Source organism: Myripristis murdjan, chromosome 15, assembly GCF_902150065.1.
Source record: "Myripristis murdjan chromosome 15, fMyrMur1.1, whole genome shotgun sequence".
In the NCBI taxonomy this organism is placed as follows: domain Eukaryota; kingdom Metazoa; phylum Chordata; class Actinopteri; order Holocentriformes; family Holocentridae; genus Myripristis; species Myripristis murdjan.
The window spans coordinates 25,875,828-25,896,950 of record NC_043994.1 but is presented as its reverse complement, the minus strand read 5'-3'; the positions used below and the strand labels follow the sequence as shown (position 1 = coordinate 25,896,950).

The 21,123-nt window shown below is 42.8% G+C and overlaps 1 protein-coding gene across 1 annotated transcript; it reads right to left on the bottom strand.

The window, feature by feature from the left end:
* Window positions 1-373: 373 nt before the first annotated feature.
* mypn (myopalladin) lies at window positions 374-20,925 on the bottom strand. The gene is made up of 21 exons (XM_030071036.1): window positions 20,812-20,925; window positions 18,234-19,322; window positions 13,588-13,763; window positions 13,133-13,184; window positions 12,573-13,017; window positions 12,376-12,453; window positions 12,112-12,253; window positions 11,330-11,353; window positions 10,761-10,877; window positions 9,851-10,652; window positions 7,884-8,975; window positions 7,647-7,791; window positions 6,873-6,950; window positions 5,551-5,772; window positions 5,308-5,457; window positions 5,136-5,215; window positions 4,155-4,281; window positions 3,851-4,058; window positions 3,126-3,291; window positions 2,865-2,998; window positions 374-2,132 (listed from the first exon to the last, which is right to left on the bottom strand). Exons 2-21 carry the CDS (start codon window positions 19,319-19,321, stop codon window positions 1,954-1,956), a joined length of 5,505 nt encoding a protein of 1,834 aa, XP_029926896.1. The 5' UTR covers window position 19,322; window positions 20,812-20,925; the 3' UTR covers window positions 374-1,953.
* Between the last annotated feature and the right edge of the window lie 198 nt (window positions 20,926-21,123).

The window sequence follows — 21,123 nt, the reverse complement described above, 5'->3', positions numbered from 1 at the left end:
AGCTAAGGGTGTAATTTATGACATAAAAATAAAACTTAAATTGACATTTTTTTTCACTATTTTGATGAGAAGATTAATTATTTCCCCAAAATATTCTCCCAAAAGCCTAATGATACATTTTCCCTGGCAGCACACACATCTCGCAGTCAGCCAGGGCTGGCAGCTGGTCAGATGAGGCTTGCAGTGTAATTAGGTCACGTAAGGTGAATGTAATTTCATGCCTGTTTGAACTCTCTTCCCCCTCTAATTGGACTGATTAGCGATGCTTAATTGGCTTCTGAGCTTTGCCATTTGTACTGAATTCGGTACCAGTCTGACCTGATATGGCTCTTATTACCGCACGGTCACAGTAATAATTGCACAAACATTTACATATTTTTAACTTATTTTAATGCAAGAGATGCAGCATATTAAACTCCCTAATCCCCTTCATTAAAAGGGATAATATAATGAAAGCGAGTTGCAACTTCAACACATTAAGTCTTTTTTGTGTTAGCCATCGGCTCCAAGTGCAAACAGAGCCAGGCTTCGTCACGTCAACATGGAGACGCTGCATTTGTAACCACCTGCAAAGCAAATATAACACCAGTTTGAATAAATATAACTTTATTCTGAGAAAAAAAAAAAAACTATTTTACATTGTGCAACTTTACATCAGTTGAATATGTGCTTTTAAACATACAATCTTTAGTTCAATTTTTTAATACTGACTTAATGTATGTCTCTAATAACTTCTGTAGTATTTATTTTAGCTTTTGGTGTGATTTGCTAAAGCAGACATTGTCTCAGGTAAACTGATCTCCTGCTTTACCACACAATCAAAACTGAAGTTTCTAGTCACGTCTGACTCACTCAGTGGATAATCTCATGCAGCATTACTGATGCAAATGAGCAAGTGAATTTTTTTGGTGAAGTAATCAATCTCCATACAGCAGAATTAGCAGCACAACTGTATCACCTAGAACAACAAATCTGTGGAGTAAACTTAAAGATTGTGTTTCAGTGTTTGAACTGCAAACCATGAACGACAGGCTGGGTTTACGACACACTAACAGCCCAGCCACCTAACTCACATGACGAAGCAGCGCGGGGCGTTTGTTTAGCAACACGGGTGCAACCACCGGCATGCATGCACAAGGAAAACATGGTGCAAAATGAGAACAATGTACAAATGATGGATTTCTCAAGAAATAATTGTTTGGTTAAACATGAAAGAAATCCCACTTTAACTGAACCATTTAAATAAAGGGATCTAAATGGCAAAATCAAACATCCGTCAGTCTAATTGCATATATTTATACCCAAACTATTAGGATTTGATTATTAATAAACAATAACTTATAAATCTTTTCATATAAACTTTAAAAGGAACTATCATTACGAGTACAGCTATATACGCTTTGCAATAAAAATAAATGGTACAAGTACCAGTTTGAGAGTATAATTAACGATTAAGAACAGATGTTGGAGTAAATGAGACATGAAATGAAATATAGCATCAACATTCAGCAACAATCTCATAGCTAAATGTGACGTAAAAACACAAAAATAAAATGAAAACGAACAAACTATGAATCATTCAAACCTGTCAGAGAATGATATTCATATTCACTTCAGTGGTGGCTCATGAACTAAGACTTTGCAAATCTGTCAGATATGTTGTATGTGAGTAACACTCTCCAAATGACACGAGTAAATAGGAATGGTGACTAACCCACCATCAGTTCCGATAGCTTTGCCATCTAGCAGGTGAGACAAAAACTCTCTGTTCTATTTTGAACTTATCACTTCAGATGCAGCACACAAATCACATGACAATCTGCTCAGATGACAGTCCCTGCTGCTTTTCCCTCTGTTGTCCCACTGAGGGAGGCAGGAGGAGAGGCTTCGAGGGCTCTGCTGTGGAAGAGCCTCCCCGTGGCTGGTGTGAGTGGCGGCGTGGACTGAGGCTCCTCACAGCTCCTCGCTCTCCAGCACGGCCTCAGGAGGCGAGCTGGAGAACAGGATGGGGCTGGTCTCCGACGTCGGGAAAGCGGACTTGATGTCGAGCCCCTGTCCCGTCAGGGCGGCGTAGCGGCTGCCGGTGCGAGGAGTCTTCTTCATGGGTGCAGGGATGCTCTGATGCCACTGTGCTGCAGATAAAGTGGACAGCTAGGGTTACTGTGCTTATCAAAATTTAATATGCTGCAGCACAAAACTTGGACAATTTGTATCATGGGGCAAAAAACAATCATGAAAATGCATTTGCTGCGTTGTATTCGTGTGTATTCATCACAGAGAAGGCTTGCCCTGCAAATGAAGTTATTTGCGCGTTATAATGACTTTTTTCATTGCTTCTTACATTCTGCCAAGCCATTACCATGCTTAGTTGTTTTTTAACTTTTTTATTGCATTATATCATAGTCTTACCAACTCACGACCTTGTGTGGCATTAAATTAAATTGCATTAAATCATATTGTGAATCAGCATATCATCTAATCCCTACTATGCAGAGTGAAGCCTTGACTTGGACTGATGGGAGATTTATGTGGAAGACTTTGTTAAATGTAGCTAGGAACGATGAGACGTTCCAAATAAAAACAAAGTAAAAATTATTTTCAAACAAAACTTCCATTTTGAAATTTTTAATTTGCTAGCTAGAAACTGGCTTTACTCAAAACTCAATGCTTCCACTGTGGACATATTAACAGTTTGGACTAGCAGAGTTTTATTTCTCAAGCAGACAGGTTGTTGAAGGACAGTGAGTCAGAGTAGCTGGTGGCTGATCTAACTGTCGTGCACAACCTCTTGTCCAGTACAGTAACTAAAATGCTGCACAGTGTCTGATGAAGCTGATAGTGATGAGAAACTGCAGGATCTGTACCATAGATGTCAAGCCTGGCGGTGCAGGATATAACTCCAGCCTCATTTTTAGCTGACACTGTGTACCAACCAGCATCCTCTTTGGTGGTTGGCTGAATAAGGAGACACACATATCCAGTGGCATCCTGGTGCATGCTGAACAAACACACAACAGACAGGAGAAATTCAATTCCAACTTACAAGTGTCAACATGCGTTTGCCCAAATAGCAGGAGAAGATCGAGAGGTGCTTTTTTTTTTTTTCTGTACCATCTCTCACTAACCTGATTCTGTCCCTCGTTTTGGGAATGGTGTCATTGTCTTTCTTCCAGAAGATGACTGGAGGGGGCAAACCCAGCACCCGACACTCCAGCCGGACGGGGGTTCCCTCGGGGATACCTGTGTTCTGCAGCTTCTCCACAAACTGAGGAGGCTGTTTCATCTCTTTCTCTAAAGTGGACATGACTTATATTACTCAGCCTTTCAAAACAGCACAGGACATGGCCACTATGCATGGAGAAGATCATAAGAGGCTGATTTTGTTTTTGACTTGATGTAACTAATATTTGGTCTGAATCCATTATTACACCAATATTTCTAGCTTGGCTTTTGTTTTTAAGAGACATCAAGTCAAGGTGAGCGCTGACTTTCATTCTTCTATTTTTAGCACCAAAAACTATATTAGTGTTCCAATAATTCATTCATTTTCCAAGCCACTTATTCTAATTCAGTGTATATTAAGCAGGTATATTAGTTTTTAGATTCATGCATGAATAAAGGTCAATAAATTAAACAAATAAATAAAGACAAAACCTTAATTAGTTTAGTTTTGTCTTTATTTCAAGGAAATTCTGACACATCCAATCATTAATTTGACACAGCAAGTCTATGGGACCACAGTCAGTAGATGTAAGAGGTATGTAAATTTGAGTGTCATCTGCACATATGATCTAGAAGCAAAACATTCACGGACATCTTTAATTGGACAACTATAGTAGCTCGTTCTCACCCACAACTTTCAGTTCTAGACAGAAGGAGCTCTGTCCTGCTTTGTTGCTGGCAATGCAGGTATATGTGCCACTGTCATTCTGCGTCACAGGGTCAATGACCAGGGAATGGACGCCGTTCTCCCGCACCAGCATCTTGTGGTAAAAGTCTGAATAGATTGGCCTCCCATTGACTAGCCACATCAACTCTGGGTTAGGTAGGCCACTCACCTGGAAAACAGAAAGGCTCAACGCACATCCTCTAAGGTGAAAACACGAGATCCTGTGGTGCTTATTCCATCCAAAAAACGCTGTCCTGCTGCCTACCTTGCAGTCTAGTCTACACAGTCGTCCCTCATGGGCAAACATGTCGCCTGGTGCCTGGAGGAAGTGAGGTCGAAAGAAGCGCTCCTGGATTTGCTCACCTTCGACTTCCTGTATGCGAGCTCGCACCCTGTAAATATGAGAAAGGTGAGCAGACCGTTTATCAGTAGCGGCCAATATTGGTTCATGCATTTCTGCTGGCTTGCATAGGTTTGTGTATCTCATTTCCATAAAGCTGTTTACAAATTTTGGCATAAATACGACTAAAATGGAAAGAAACAAGGGCCTTATTTCATTCGCAGTCATGGAGTCATAAAAATTAATTTGAATAAATAAAATGAACAAACAACATTTTACAAATACACATGAAAATATGAAATATGCTGTCCAAGAAGAATAAAAATCTTAAAAAAAAATAAAAATAAATAAATAGGGTCAGGGTTAGCTAGCCTCTTCTACATTGAAGACACAGACACAAATATAATTCGTTTTCAAAAAAGGCAGACATCATCCTGATATATTGGTAAACCGATAAATTGGTTCAACCAACTATTCAACTCTTTTAAAAAACAAAATGGAAAGAAACAAGTTGGGATTCAAGCAGCTTCAGTGCTTTTGGATCCCAGTAATAACAAAACATTTATGCATACCAATGTGGAATCATATTGTGTGCCGTATCAGTGATTTGTCTGTTCAATTGATCTCTATCCATTTCTGAATTAAAAGCCAGTATAGGAGCATTATTATCAGCAAACTGTTAGTCATAGCTGAAATGTATGCTCTTGCAGCCCTTTCTAGATTTTTGTCCCTGTTAACATTATGGAAGTACAGTGTGTAGATAGATGCAGGCAGTGTGCAGATACAGGCATCTGGGTTCAACCTGTAATTATCCGTTATCTACAGCGGCTTATGAGCTGGATCCCCATGCTGGACAGTGATTCTTCTTACCTCTGCAGATCACACTGCACACTCAGTCCTGCTCACCTCTGAGAGTGAATAGGTGTCATTCTGTTTCGGGGAGGACCCGTTTGGACTACCAAATGACCCGAGCAGCTGATTCGTCCCTGGCAGGAATCAAACGGCATACAGTAAGTCAGATTTAGCGACTTGGCTGAAGGCCTTGAGAACAAACAGGAAGCAGAGTGTGAGGTATTACCTGGGGATTAGCTGCCATGATGGTGTAGTTGCCATCATCGTCATTGTTGACAGACTCTATGTGTAAGGCACAAGTTCCATCGCCCTCTCTTATCTTCTTGTAATGGTCATTCTTCCTCAAAATCTGCTTGCCATCTTTGAACCAGTAAACCTGAAGAAAGATAAAGTTAAATAAAGTTATATGTGAATGATTAAGGATAATCCTGTCATGTATGCAGACCTGGCACAGGCGTGACCCGCTCACCTTTGGAATAGGTATTCCTACGACTTTACATGAGAATGTGACCGGCACGCCCTCCATGGCCCTGAAGTTCTTCAGCTTCTTGTCAAATATGGGTGCGATGCATTTCCCTGTGGGGACTTCATCGTGCTGCACCTCATCATCTGACTCCTCCACGGGCGTTCGCTCCAACCGGAATTCGATCTCGCTCATCAGCCTCTGCTCAAAGTTGGATACTCTGTACTCCTAAAAAAGGAAAACCGCTATATAAAAGTAATCGCCAGGGTCAAATTTACATCGGGGGGGTACCATCTGCCTTTGTGCAAATTTTTCTCAAAATATTATGAGAAAGAACACGTCTCTATCGTAACATGCAGATATTTTACATGGGAGCTTAACATATTGAGATCCAAAGGAGAGGCCTGCAATTACCAGAAACAATCTCGAGCATGACATGTAGATCTAGTTACCATTTTAGCAACAGTGCAATTAATGTCTTTAAAGCAACAATCTATATCTTATATTCTGCAGTCGAAGGTACAGATTGTGGCTTTAAACCACTTGATGGTAATAATCATGCAGGGACATTCCATTTGTCTGACAGTAACACTTCCACGTCAAGATAAATTTGGCTCATCCTACCAAAGAAAATACAACAAAGCCTGAGGGTAAAACAGAGAACAGAGAGGAAATTAAACTTAGCTGTAGAGCTTTGTCCGAGAACATTTTTATTTCCAGTCATTTAATTACCAGCTTCAAATCCTGTCTATTTGCAGCTGATTCATTTTAAGAACACCAAAGGAACAACAAATGGCTGGTAGCTTGTTTTCCTATGAATATTAAGTACTGGCTAGCGGAGAGACAAAACAGCTGGAGATTATGAAAGTGTGAAATGTCAGGATAATATGGAGATTGATGAGTTGAGTTTTATCAGGAAAGTCTGGTGAACGAGGACAAGGTCACATTGATTTGTTGAGGAAAATCTCTAATAAAAAAAACATCTCTAAACCAAGGAAAAGGGGCTGCAAGCTTCAGTACGGGAAATGTGTGTTCAGTTAATTGAATTCTAGAGGATTAGCTGAAATTCAACAAACAATATCTCATGTTATCAGGGTCATTATATTTTACGAGCACAACTACTTTAACTGCTTTAACTCTAGACAATGTTTTCGGATTATTCATGCATGTGGTTTATTAGTTATCAGAAGCTTGAATGCTTTATTAGACAAATTAATTAACCGTGGTGATTAGATAAGTATACATCTAAAGTACTTAATATGGGTTGGAAACGTTATATCCCATACAGCTTAAAGCAAAGCAATGCTTGGGACGGAAAATCCTTGTACCTCATCATAGTTAATGACAGTAGCAGGAATGTTTGGTCCAAGGGGTCTGCTCGCTGTTTTCCCCTCATTACTCAGCTTCTATGAGAGGATAGGGATGGATGATGAACACCAACATAGACAAACACATGTACACAAATACCGATGGATGAACAAACACACAGGCAGACTCACACATTACCACAGATCAGTGATAATGTGTGATTCATACGCATGTTATTAGATGGATACACACAATGAGGAATGAATATGACAAATGAATGATTGGGACGGGTTAGGGTTGTTCACGCACTGTGGATCTCACACTCATCGCCTCTTGCGCTATAACCTGTGTGACTTTACTGCACTTGATGATTCCGTTGATACGTGTTACCATGAACCGAATATTTGCGAGAAAGCTGGAGGCAAGTGGGAAAGCAACTCTTCACTGTTTTACTCAAAATCTTTTTTATACTGGACCGTTAGTTGAAAGTTTGAGATCAACTTACTGATCATTCATTTAGTTGCATATTCAGACATTAGTTCAATATCAGCAGGGATGTAGTGGAAGCTAAACTCAGCTTTTTAGTTTGGGGTAAATATTTATTATATGAAATTTATAGAACAGATTTCATCATAATAAGTGGTACTGAACATGAAAAGCAGAAATTGCGTTATTTCTGATTCCGATGTTAGCAGTCACTGTTACCCACCTTTATTATTCACCACTACATCACTGCTACTGAGCTAAAAAACAAGAGATCAATCAGAACTGCAGGGTTGGATGCTACCTAGTACCTGTTGTTGTCCAAAGTGCACAGTATCATCCCTGAACCGAAGCTTTTTCTCAATGTCATGGAGGAGAATTTCTTTGCTTTCGCGAATGTCTTCGCTTGATGACAGACGTGACTTGGGTAACTTCTTCAGTATGCTCTGAGGTAGCCTGAACCGAAAGTGGTGGGGAAACAAGAAGTGAGATGACATGTGACAGTTCATGTACCAAATACGCATGGCAAAGCTCCAGAAAGGCCTTACCCAGGTGGGGCACCCTTGGGCAGGCCCATCGAGTTGGTGGCCGGCGTCGGCGTCAGGGACGGCAGGACGGAGCTGAGGAAAGCCACTGGGTTTTGAATGGGGCTGGGGGTGGAGCTGCTGGAGGTGGGAGAGGAGGCGTGGGGAGGTGACTGGGCCCGTACGGCAAACACCGAGTTCAGGAATGAGGAGGACAACGGCGTCGGGGAGGACACGAGGGCTGGAGGGCTGGTGGGTGACTTGAGAACCCGTGTGGGGAAGATCCTAGGTGGCGGGGAGAATGGAGGGAAAGTAGGAGAGCTGGCTGCGGAGGAGTTGAACTCAGCAGCCAGCTCGTGTAGCAGAGGGACCGGGGATTCTGTCGGGGAAGGACTCCTGACTGGTGAGAGGGTCTGGGCGGCTATGAACTCCTTGGGTCTGGCATAGTTGAAGCTTTGGGAGGTGGGGGCAAGGTTCATAAGGGAGGCGTGGGTGGTTCTCAGCAGGGGAGTGGGAGAGGTAATCTGCTGTAAGGCTGAGGTGGAGCTCAGGGACTCGGTAGAGACTAAACTAAGTTGAGGTGCAGGAGGAAAGCTCATAGTTCCAGAGAGAGCTGCAGGAGACAGGTTGAGGTGGGAAGCGTGGATGGTGTTTGTTTGGGCTACAGACCCTATACTGAAAGAGGAGGCAGGAGCTGTGGTCAGCGGTGGGACGGGTGCAGGTGGAGGGGAGGTCACAGGTGGGGCTGACTTTAGCTGAGGAAAAGAGTGAAGGGAACTCAAAGGAGGGGCAGGGGAGGTGTTCAGCTGGGGTGATGAGGTCGTATTTAGGAAAGGTGCTGCAGTGAAGCTCAGAGAGGGCGCTGGAGGGGCATTGGCTGATGGGGGCCCTGGGTAGGAGGTCTGCTGGGGTTTTGTGGTATTAGAGTAGGACTGGAAGGGCGGTGGCTGGGCTTCACGGTGCATTCTGGGTGACCAGACTGTAACTTCAGGGGAGCTCTGGAGCTGGGACTGGGACTGAATCTGAGTTTGGGTCTGGATTTGGGTCGAGGGCTCACTCTCCTGCTGCTGCTCCATGAGAACCTGGTTGTGCAGGAGCTGGAGCTGGGCTGGATCCCTGACAATCAATGAGGAAGAAATAAATAAAGCAAAAAAAGGATTAACTTCCAAGAAATATCAAGACATGAAGCATGGCATAGCTTCAAAGGTCTCTGTGCACCCTTCACATAAATTAGAGCAGGTCCGTGCAGTTCCCCAGGAAGGAATGAGCCAAAGTCAGAATGAAGAATAGTCTGCCCTTTTATGGGCTACCAACAAGAAGCTTCCAAACAAAACACTGTCCATGCTCAATACACTGTCAGCTTAAACCCAAACTGGGATATTCTCTTATTTTTGCCAGTGATTTCCTGTATATTTAACTGTGAATATTCACCTCTGAATGGTAGAGGATAAATTGTCATCTTTATATGTGTTTTGTAATCTACAATCACATATAAACAACTTATCACAAAATATCAAAACATCAAGCCAGACTTAACAGTATTTCTGAAACATGAAAAAAGAGTCAGCATAAATGCATAGAGAAAGACTTACAAATAGAAAATTCCATCCTTTGTTTTGGAAAGCTGGAAGGTCCACATGTTTAAAGTCCAGATGTACTCATTTGTGAAATGAGACTGATTACAGAAGCTAGGAGAGCCTTAGGAGGAGGACCCTCCCACCTCCTCTTGCTTTTTTCTAAATACGGCCCATTTAAGTTCAAATGGATACAGAGAAAAATAACACCTAGATAACTAATGTTTAACAAAATAAAATCTACATTGTCTGGGCCCCATGATATTTTTTTTCATACTATACTGTTATAGAAAATTCTTGAGCTGTTTATTTTATTGACACTGTGACCATAATTGTAAAATTGCTCTATATGTACACTGCTGAGCAACACATGATTTTTCGCTGTTTTTGTTTGTTTGATTGTTTTGCCATACTCACAGCTTGGGTTTAGCCAGCACTGGTGGAGGTTCCTTACTGGCTGATGCCTGTGTTGTATCTTCATAACTGGATGCGTCACTTTGTTCATCCTCCTCATCCTCAGGCAGTTTGAAGTGCACGCGCAGGCCGACTCGTGGCTCTTTGTGGTTCACTAGGACCCCTGTCTTTAGGCAAGAATTAGCAGGGGGATCAGGGAGCGGCACCACAGTGGGGGTCTCATTATGATGGTTTGGGGTCCTCATTAGTTTAGCGCTTGCAGCAGTGGTCAGGTCAGGCAACGTGGGCAAAGGTTTGGACACTTCCTGTTCCATCTTGAGGCCGGAGTTTAGAGGTTCAGATGAACTAGAGAAGGGTTTTAAATAAGAGGGCAGCTCTCCGCTGATTGGTGGGTCTGGGCGAGCTCCGTTGGACCCAGGCAGGTCCTGGTGCCGGGTGCTCAGGTAGACAGGGTCTTGGCGGGGGGTGCTGGTGCTGCAGGACCCCAGGTGGGGACTGCTGTTTAGGCTGAGGGGATCCAGACTGGGCAGACTGGCGCTGAGGAGGTCTGGACGCAGCATGCTGGAGCTGTTGGGGTCCAGACGGAGGGTGCTGGTGTTCACAGGCTCCAGGCGTAAGGTGCTAGAGATGAGTGGGTCTAGGCGAATGGTGCTGGAGTGGGGCTTGATGCTGTTGGTCACAGTAACCTCTGGTTGAAGCTTCACAGGGAGAGCAGTGAGATCTGCTGGGGAAGCTTGTTGGATTTGGCTGGACTCCAGCATTGAACTGCTTGCTGGCTTCAAATGGTTGCTGTTGTTGCTTTTGCCTAGTGAGGATCAGAGAGATGGACATGATTTAAATACACCACACTGTCTGACTGAATCTGATAGATTCTCATCTTTTTTTTTTTTATAATTTGTGATAGAAATGTTACCTTTAACCTTCAGTGCAGCAATACTGGATACAGTTCCATACTTGTTGCTTGCTGTGCAAGTAAATATCCCAGAATCTTCAGGAAAGACCTCAGCAATGACCAAAGTGCATATTTCCTCTAGAGGTAAAGGTAAAAAGATGACCTTGGTTTGACATAACTACATCATATTAGTCATACAGTTCTCTCAATAGTCTTTTGAGAGAAAAGTCACAATACAGTGAGGGGAGGTAAAAGGACTTTCATTTTAAAAGGCTCAAGGCTGCAGCAGTGAAGCTCCTTCTTATCATTGGGAGATGGGGGTCGAACTGAAGCTAAGGCAGGATGAAATGATCTGCGGCCATTTTTGTTTGACACAGGATGAGAGACTTCCTTATATGGTCCAGAGTCAAGGAAAAGCAGCTCTGGCTTGTGTTCAGAAGCATAGCAGAAGCCTCCGCCAGAGACTATAAACACTTCAGCAGAGTAATATGTACACACTGCGCCATCGTACACAGCAGGACAGCTGCTTTGAGAGGGTCAAAATGTTTGTGTTTTTTGACGAGACTTTGAAAAATTAATGCAATACATACCTGATTCAGCTGGAGATCTCGGTTCTGGAAAGAAAAAAAAAAAGAATCAAAATTGAGACAAAACAGGAACAAACTGTGATAGCTTGAGTTGTAGTTCAGTAATCATCAGTGACTAACCATGACAATTACACAACCAATGGATGCAAGATGGATTTAGTTTTGTTTTACAGCAAGAATTTATCTCATAATCACTTAATTTCCAGTTCATACCTACAGACAAAAATATTATTTTACCCACTGTAATATGTTGTATCAATATCAAACCATCCAGCAGTTTGACCCTGTTGTAATTGCCATTGGACTGGATTTCACATAATTTGCTTTAATTCATATTATTTGAAATAAAGGAATCTCTCAGAATGGACATACAAGAAGTTCTGGCCTAATTCTACGTTTGGAAAACTCATTCAAATTATTTATTTTCTATTTTACGCTGAGAGAATCCTTTTTATTATACAAAACTCTCTGTCTTGTCTTTTGTTCAAATCTGCTCTGACAGCATTTCTTTTAAAAATTACTTGTTATTTATGACAGTAGCATAAAATACGAGGCAGAGCTTCAATTTTTATTGCAAGTTGTTATTTGTATTTTTTATCTTTTGACAAAATAAGGCAATTTAAAATGTGAGTGCAATATTTCGTTAATACTCTGCTTTATTTTTAATTGATTTAAATTTTTTACCTCTCCTCTGACATTCATAAAAGTAATTAGCATTTCCATTATCACTGTGTAACAAACTGCATGTTCACTCCAGCACTCTGCCGGACAGTTGCGTAGCATACTTTTCTGCAGGATCCTGAAATCAGGAGAGTCGTCTATGATGGTTCCCTCCCTGTACCACTCCACTCTTGGGGACGGCGCTCCTTTCACGCGGCACTCTAGCACCACCAGCTGGCCTTCCAGTGCCAGGAGGTCCTGCAGGCTCTGGTGGGACAAAACAGCTTGAAATGTATGTTACTTTAATAAACCAGTTTATACATGAATACACAGCTGGCAGTCCAAATCCTTTTTGGAAATGAAACTACTGTAGCATGCAGATGGTGTACCTTTGTGAACACGGGGGCAGCCATGATAGGTTGCCCGTCCAAACCTTGCAGATAGCTGTGGGTGTTGGAGGTTTGACTCTGAAGAAAAGAAAAGAAAAGAAAAAAAAAAAAACACAGGGACTTTGGTAATCAAAAGCACAGCACAGATGTATTATTTTAAAAAAGTGTGTTAGAAGGATATGTTTCAGCTATTTTACCTCGGACAGGGTTATTTGTGTTGAAGCCACTGGTGCAGAAGGGACTGAATTCAAAGGCAGTGATGTAGCTGTCTGTATTGGTTGTGTCACGGATGGGACCGGGACAGATGTGGACACCTCCTGGGCTTCGGTATCTCCTGCTGGCAAAGTAGAGAACACCTGAACAGGCGGTGCTGTTGTCTCCTCCTGCACAGGGAGCGGTGCGAGTACCGCAGGCGCTTGAGAGAGCTCTGGGAGTAGAGGCACAGTGGCTGAGGTCTGGACAGGCAGAGGAGGTGCTGGGGCGGCTTGGTTAGGCGGCTGAGAGGAAAACTCTGGTTCTGGTGCAGGCTCCTCAGCGGCTGCTGCAGGTTGGGACGACAGGGAGTCTTCCACTTCTGTGGAGACGGACGGGCTCGTCACTGCAGGTACGACTGGGGCTGGATTCTCTGCTTCCCTCTGCAGTCTGTGAATTTCACAAAACAAACGGTCTCACTTAGCTTTCCAATCAACTCGTTGTGGGTATGCCTATTTAAAATAATTTAATACAGTAATTTTTTTACAATTAGCCAGGAACTCACTGGGCTACATGTTCAAAGTGCTGTTCCCCCTCCGAGTCAGAAGAGGAGGCACCTGTTGGACAAAACAAATAAGCACACACAGTCTGGTATTAAGAAACGTGTTAACGTAGAGGGTAGAAGGGCTGGGAAAGATGGCCAAAAAATACACTGCAGATTTTTTTCAAACTTTTCATGATCTACAATTTTAATCTAGATTTTCCATTTTCACTTACAGCTGCTACTAACAGATGGGAATCTTTGCGGGCATGATCATGTGACAGGTGATAAGTGCATGCATTTCTGGGCATGCAGGTTCTGTGTTGATGAGTGAACTGGAGTTGTTTGACAGAGCACTCAGCAGCTGTGTCAAAATTGCAGTTTAACGATTGAGCTGTTTTTCATTGATTTAAACAATCTGAAAGAATCAGTTTATCGCCCAGCCCCAGGAGGTAGTACAGGAGAAGTGTAAGAATCACCTTCGATGTAGATCTCAGCAGATGTAGAGTCTGTACCATAGAAATTGGATGCAAAGCAGGAGTAGCGTCCCGTGTCTTCTTCAAAGGCCTCTGCGATGATGAGAGAGTGCAGCTCGCCGTTGGTGATGATCTGGATGTCGGGGCTGTTCTCCAACTCCTTCCCCTCACAAAACCACCTGCAGGTAACCACACAGGGCAAACTGCTCACAAAAGCCTGGCAGTGTTGGTAATTTACCAGTTCAGGCACTTGAGTTTCCATTCTTGATCAGAGATGAATACAATAAAGAGAAATTAGCAAATGAAGATGATGCTGTAGGGATTCATTCATTCAGTTGTTCAGCATCTTCTGGTGCCAAATCAATACTGGAGCCACAAGTCGGTACCATCCTTCTTCTCAGTATCATCACTACACATTTTTCTTTTTCCTGCTAGTACCCCGATGCCACTGTCACTATAAATCTGAGTCCATGTGGCGTCTCTCTCAGTTTCCTAATAGTGCTCCTGGCTTTATGCCATTCAGTGAATCTATATGGAGGCCAAGAGGAAAAACGTTTGATGAGCAGGACCTATCCCTTTCCCTGTAAAACTAGACGCAATACTAACCTCCCATGCTATTGTATGTGTGCTGCCATGCAATGTTAATGTTTAGAAACATGACAAACACAACAGAATTGATCTACAAGCACCTAAAGAGGCCAACCATTCTCTGTGAAAATAACGGCAAATGTATGCACTTGATTGTGAAATCTGTGTTTTAGCCAAGCGGTTATATATGACTGCAACACTAAAGGTTTGATTTCAGGCCACAAGCACAAATATTTACATCTGTTGAGTCGACCTTTGCACACCTGACTTCTGACATATAGCAGACTACAAAAACTATTTATCCATTCTAAAGCCTGGACAGTAAACCTCTCACTTTCCCTGATCTGACTGGTGACACATGCAGCAGCTTCTATGTCTAAGTAGATCTATTTTGAGGGGATGAGACCTCGATGCTTGATTAAATATACTCAGTAAACATTCAGGAATGAGATGATGTGCTGCTCTCGGGCCAGAGGTCACTATACATCCACGAATAACAACCAAGGCTTTCATCAAGCCCACAGATCATCCTGATTAAAGACGTTTTTAAATGAACATACAGACAACTAACCCTTTGTTGATAGTATGTACAGATCTCTGTATGTAGGCTGATGGTTTTGGGATCTGTGGGGGTTTGAGGGGTCCTAACCAAAATGAGGAATCATTTAACTATAATTTAACTGACTTGAAACTGTTACATATACAAAATATAAGTGATCATTTTTATCATTATGTTTTAATGTTTTCATTTTAGCAATTTTATACTTAACACAAACCAGAACATCTTTTCATATCAGGGTCTCTAGGGCACAAATCACTCCAAATGGGGGTCTGTGGCTGAATGGAAGTCAACATGGTGGTGCAGAACATGAAAAAGTTTGAAAACTCCTGGTGTAGACTATAACATCCCAAACAACAGACTGTAAACTCTAACTAGAACAGCAATTTATACCCTAAAAAACAGAACACTTAAAAGGGAAAAACCTACTTTGGCCACTTCCCTCAGGGCTTCTCAACTAGGCTGATCTATTGGCGAGGAATTCGCTGAAGCCCTGGTATTAAAAAATTACATCTGGTATCCAAACGTAGAATGAAACCACTAAGCCACACTGAGGGTCTGTTCCCAATTATATGTGGATGCAATATGCGGCGTCATTGCCGAAATGTCCTGCCCAATGTTCTCTGTGTGGCAAGGTGTGTCATTTCTAACTTGACAGCCGGGGCAGCAGAGGAGCTGGCTGGTGTCTGCGAGGCAAAGACCCTCCTCGCTGCACCTGTCGGGGCTATTTTCCCTCTGGAGCTCAGCAGCAGAGAGGAGATTCCCCCCTGGAGCCTGGAAGCTTGGGCTGGTTGACCCAATCACATACGCACAATGCTAAACATAGACTTAGAATACGCACAATGTTATTCCCTGACGCACCGCAGAGACTTTCAACCACAGCGAACCAATGTGAAATTTTAAGCTGGCAACTTATTTGGCTCACACTGAGTCATAGTCACACACCGAGGCAACACAGGCAGCAACAGTAATCACTAAAACAATACCACAATGGATGAGAAGTGTGATATAACAACAAATAAACACATAATAATCCACACAAAGGAGCCAAACTAGGACATAATGTTAAGAGGCATTAGTCTATCCAAGTACAACCCAATAAAAAGTTGTACTCTGGCAAAACAAGAAACTGAGAGCAGGCACTAGACTTAAAAAAAATATCCGCTGAGCGATGACCGTATAAAATGTCTTACCAAATTCTAGTGCATGTTCATGTTTCTGTCAGCAGCTCAGTCAGTCCCATTATCAGACGCGGCTTCAGTGCTCAGTGCCAGTCCCGTGCTAAAAATGGCCGAGAGCTACAATCTCTCCAGACAAGAATATGTTAGTGCCTCAACAATGTTCAGTAGGAGCAACAAGCCCATGCCCCCTGTAGTCTCACCCCCCAACGTCAGCTCAAGACAAATCTGTATTGTCCCAGGAGGGAGAACTGGGGTGCAGCCAAGGTTTAATAAATCCATGACTAACCCATCACATAACATACTACCACCAGAAGTGGAAAGTAACTAAGTACATTTACTCAAGTACTGTGCTTAAGTAAAATTTTGAGGTACTTGGACTGGAGCATTTCCAGTTTTTTGAGACTTTATACTTTTATTGCGCTTGATTTCAGAGGGAAATATTGTACTTTTTGTTGCACTACATTTATGACAGCTGTTACTTTGCAGGATAAGCTTTTCCATGCAAAAAATTAAAATGTGATGCATTGTTAGAGTGCAATAGCCAACGGGATGTGGAGCAGCTAGAGCTACAACATTAAAATGCTTCTTACAGGTTGATGCATCAGTGATTTAACTCATAAATAACAACACTTTTACTTTTAAATGACATTTTGAATACAGGACTTTTACTTTTACAGGAGTATTTTCATGTGAGGACTATGTGAGTACTTTTTCCATCACTGATCATAAGACAAGAAAAGTTTCAGATGGTGAGATTTAAGATTTATTTTTTTGTTTTTTTCAAGGGGTTCATTCATTCAGAAAAGAAAGGTAACTGAATGCATTGTGTGCCGTAAATTATTCTTGAACTCCGACACATTTTGATGGTCGGCGATCAGTAATGAGGATAGTAACCTAAGCACTAGATAAGATCCTATTGGTATTCTTGTTATGTACGACAGAGATACAGACAGATAACGGTGGTGATCAAATGTTCCAGACATAACCTCAAACACCAATGAACACACACACACACACACACACACACACATGCACGCACGCACGCACGCACACTCATACACACACAACTCAGCTGTTGGCTATCATCACTTGTCACCTCTGTTGATCTCTCGGGGAAAAAACTCATCATTCATCTTATCTTACACCCCTCAAAGGACTTTGTGTTCATTCACAATCACCAGCAGCCGACAAAATCAGTTCACAAAATATCAGAGGTGCTCTATATTCTTATTCTCTTGTCATATTTAGGCATTCTCATTAAAGGAACTGGAGGAGACAAGTGCATTTGAGCTTATGTTTGCCTGTCAAAAAACGTTCTGGAAAGGTAATGGTAGATGTGGTTTGCACGGTAACTGGGAAATTATCACAAATAACTATTTACTGCACTATATGCTTGATTTTCTGTATATATTTTCAAAAGTAAAAGTGCTACACTAAAATTTAAATATAAAATTTATGGGAAAATCATTTAAAAACGAACAATATAGTATTTAAAAGTGCATACTTTCTAAACCCAGCACATCAATATTACAAAACTGGTAAAAGACTTTTTTTGGCCATGTAAACATGGGTGAAAAATTACATGATGTCTTTTCGCAGTTTTTATAATACTATTGTGCTACTTTTTCCCATTTTGCAACTTAGTCATTTTTACATCTACCTGTGCTGAGACTGCAGATAGAAATGAAATGTAGTACAAATCATTTTTTACTCTTTGAGTTTAATGTATTTGTAATCTATTTGGTTCCTGATGAAATAAACTGATAAACAGTAAAAACATAAAAAACTAAAAGTTCAGCATTCAGCTACGTTGTAGTCACTTGAGCGCATGAGTCTACTCCTGAATCTGAGTCTATTCCTGAATCTGAATCTACTCCTGAATCTGAATCTACTCATCTTTTTAATCGTCTTTTCTTCTGTCAGGGAATATTATGAGCATTAATATTACAGCATAATCTGTCATGACAGCTTACCCTCAACTCTTGTCCTGGTGTCATATTCCCTCTACAATCAGGTAATCCAGCCAGACCCTTCAATACACCACAAATCTGCAGTCGGATGCTGACTGATCACACCATCCCACAGCACTCTGCACTCCCAGCCCACTCTTGTATTAGATTTCCAACGAGACAAATTTAGAATAATTCTGAAAGAGACTGGAAGTTAGAGACTCTTGTGGACTGAGCGCTGAGCTAAAATCAGCTAGCCATGGTGCTTAGCAGCAATCAGAATAGAAACAAAACCACCAGAGCTTTATGCACACACCAAAAAGGAGGTGCCAGTGTGAAATCTGTGAGCTTAGTTGTTTCGGTCTGGCTTACCGGACTTCAGGCACAGGGAGTCCTCTCACAATGCAGTCCAGCTGGACCTTGCTGCCCTCTGGAACCTCCCTGCTTTTCAGTTTCTGGATGAAACGAGGCGGCTCGCAGACAGGCTCCGCTGAGTAGGGAGTCTCTGTCGGGGCAGAGCTCTCGGCCTCCTCCACCTCTTGGGAAGCAGAGTTGTACTGCTGCTCCTCAGTAATCATACAGTCCTGAAACTCCTCGTGCCCGATCCCTGAGTCCAGCCGGACCTCTCCTTGGTAGCCATCAGTAGGGCTTGAACTCTCTGTTTCCAACTCCAGGGGCATGACGGGTCGCTCCCGCTCATCTGGGCCGAGGGGATAAACTGTCCCATCATTTTGGCTCTTGTTCTGCGTCCTACTCCTGTGTGCCTTGCACGCTCTCGGCCGTATCCTCTTGGAGCTGTTGGCCTTGAAGAGAGAGGAGAGCTCCTCGATGAAGTCTGCTGCCTTGTTGAGGAACTCCTTCTTGGACTGGGTCTCCAGACCGTACGGGGTGTGCCTCGCAGACCTGCTGAAGTCATTAGAGCCCTCGCTGGAGGCCCTGTTGTTCCTCATCATGCTGTCCTGCGGCGTGGGGGCTTTGTACATCTTTGTGTCAGCTGAGAATGTTGCGTGTGTTGGCGGCAGTTCTTTGATTTCAGGGGCTGGTTGGGTGCAGGTTGTGGTGGAGGGGAGTGTGAATGAGGGAGCAGAGGAGGTGTTAAAAGAGGTGGGTGAGGGGACGTTGGAGGGGGTTGCAGAGAGGGCGGCTGAGGGAGTGACAGGGGCCTTGACTTCTGCCCTCTCCTCACGGGGCTCATGTCCGATGGCCTGACGGGCCAAGTTGACGCTCTTATCTAGCTCCTCCTGACTGAGGAAGGCAGACAGGTCGGGGAACTGGGGCTCATCACGGCCCACAGAGTCCTCAGCTTTGCCTTTGATTGGCCCGTAGACCAGGCGGCGTGAGGAGGAAGAGTCCGAGCGGCTCATCTCACTGTGGCGCTGCTGGGCTCTGGCCTCTGCCAGGTAGCTCTCTCTCAAGAGCTGAGACAGCGACGGCGGCTGGTCAATGTTGTTCTGTTGCATGCTGTGGAAATAATCACAAAGCACTAATTCATTTAAACATCTGTAATGGAAAATACTGATTCTTAATCATGCCTTAATTCCTAGATCGTTCACAGGCCAATGAGCCATGTCAGTCAGCAGAAGAATGGAAATTCAATTTAATTCATTTCCATTTTCTTCCCTGTATAGATTTATCAAATATGTCTACAGCATATGGCTGCGTTATACAAAGAAAATCAGATATCATGATATGTTTCACCAAATACCGCGAAATTGATATTGTGACAATAATGTAGGGACAGTAACAATTGTTAGTAATATGATGATGATTACCAAACAGGTAGAGGCACAAACAGCTACAATGTCTAACAAGTTCAGAGAATTTTCTCTCTTTACTGCAAAGAAGCCTTTAAAACCAGGAAAAGACAGCACTTATATCCGAAATCCAAGATGATATCAAGTCTCTCATATCATGATAGTGATATAATCCCAATATATCGTCCAGTCCCACTGCAGCATAGAACAAAAATCTATTTCTAAAACACTGCTTTACATATTGTGTTGACTCAGTCACAGTCAGTTACGAGTCTATCTCCATGCCATGATTTCAGAACTACACACCAGTATGCATTCAATACACAACACACATTAATATTAGACATGAAAGTTAACAAAAAAAACTGGAATTACATATTATTTTTGATGAGAAGCTGTAACTTTAACCAGAGATGTTTAACTGTGGTCAGGAAATGAGTTAAAAATAGCTTTGCATTTTAGCCTAATTTCAACTCTTAACAGGATATCGGGTTCATGCACTGACATCGGATCTCATCGGATTCAGGCAAGGCAAGCTTCACTCTTCGCTGTCTATCTCAGACGAATACTTCCACCAAGCTGAGTCTTTGCACAACTTTTTGACACTAGCGTGGTGTAGTTATTGAATACAGACATGAGATAGGGTACACACATGCTACTGACACTCAAATCAACGCAATTAAGAGAGGCAGCAATGCCCTTCCAACAGACTTGTAGCTGCAGCTGTTGTGTACATTAATCCTTTGCAAACAGCCTCCAAGCCCACCAAGTCATATCTAATAATAGCAAGGGGTCGGTTTACATGAAGAAAATCAAGAAAAAGCAGTCTGCCTCTTCCTCTGTGCCCTTGTTAACATGATTTTGATCGCTCACAACAATCATAAATTACACAAACAGAAATCTGATGTCATAAATCACAAGCGTGGGACACTAAGTGGGACACTGCTGGGTCACTATGCATACAGATGAACGGGCCCGGGCTAAACAAAGCACCGCGCCACACATCCAGGCAGTTAATTTAATTACATGGGAGTACAACAATCACTTCCAACCAAAAACAGAGGCTCATGCTTGTCTGTGGGTCAATGTCAGAGACTTTCTGAGGCTATACACAGCTTATGTAGTTGATGCCACATGACAGTCAACAGGACACTATGAACAACAAGTATAAGGGAGGTGGGGGAGGTGTGTTTTACCTTTAGGAAAAACCCAGCTGGCCCTGTGTAGGACTGGCAAATCCTCAGAGTGCACCTGTGCTCAAACGGGGAGATTCCAGTCTTCCGGTTTGCTGCCACCCGGGCAAATCTCCGACACAAGGCAGCTGCCCAGCCTTCCCAGTTTCTTAACCTTGGAGTTTACAGGAAAATATGGAGGCGAGTAGCTAGGGTAACCTGTCACCAGTAAAATAGCAACATTTGTCAGTGCAGTAGTCGCAGGTTATTTTGGGGAGGCCTGGCCCATGTGCCTGGGTGGCGTCCCTGCTCATTGGCCAGGGGGGGCGTGCTGTA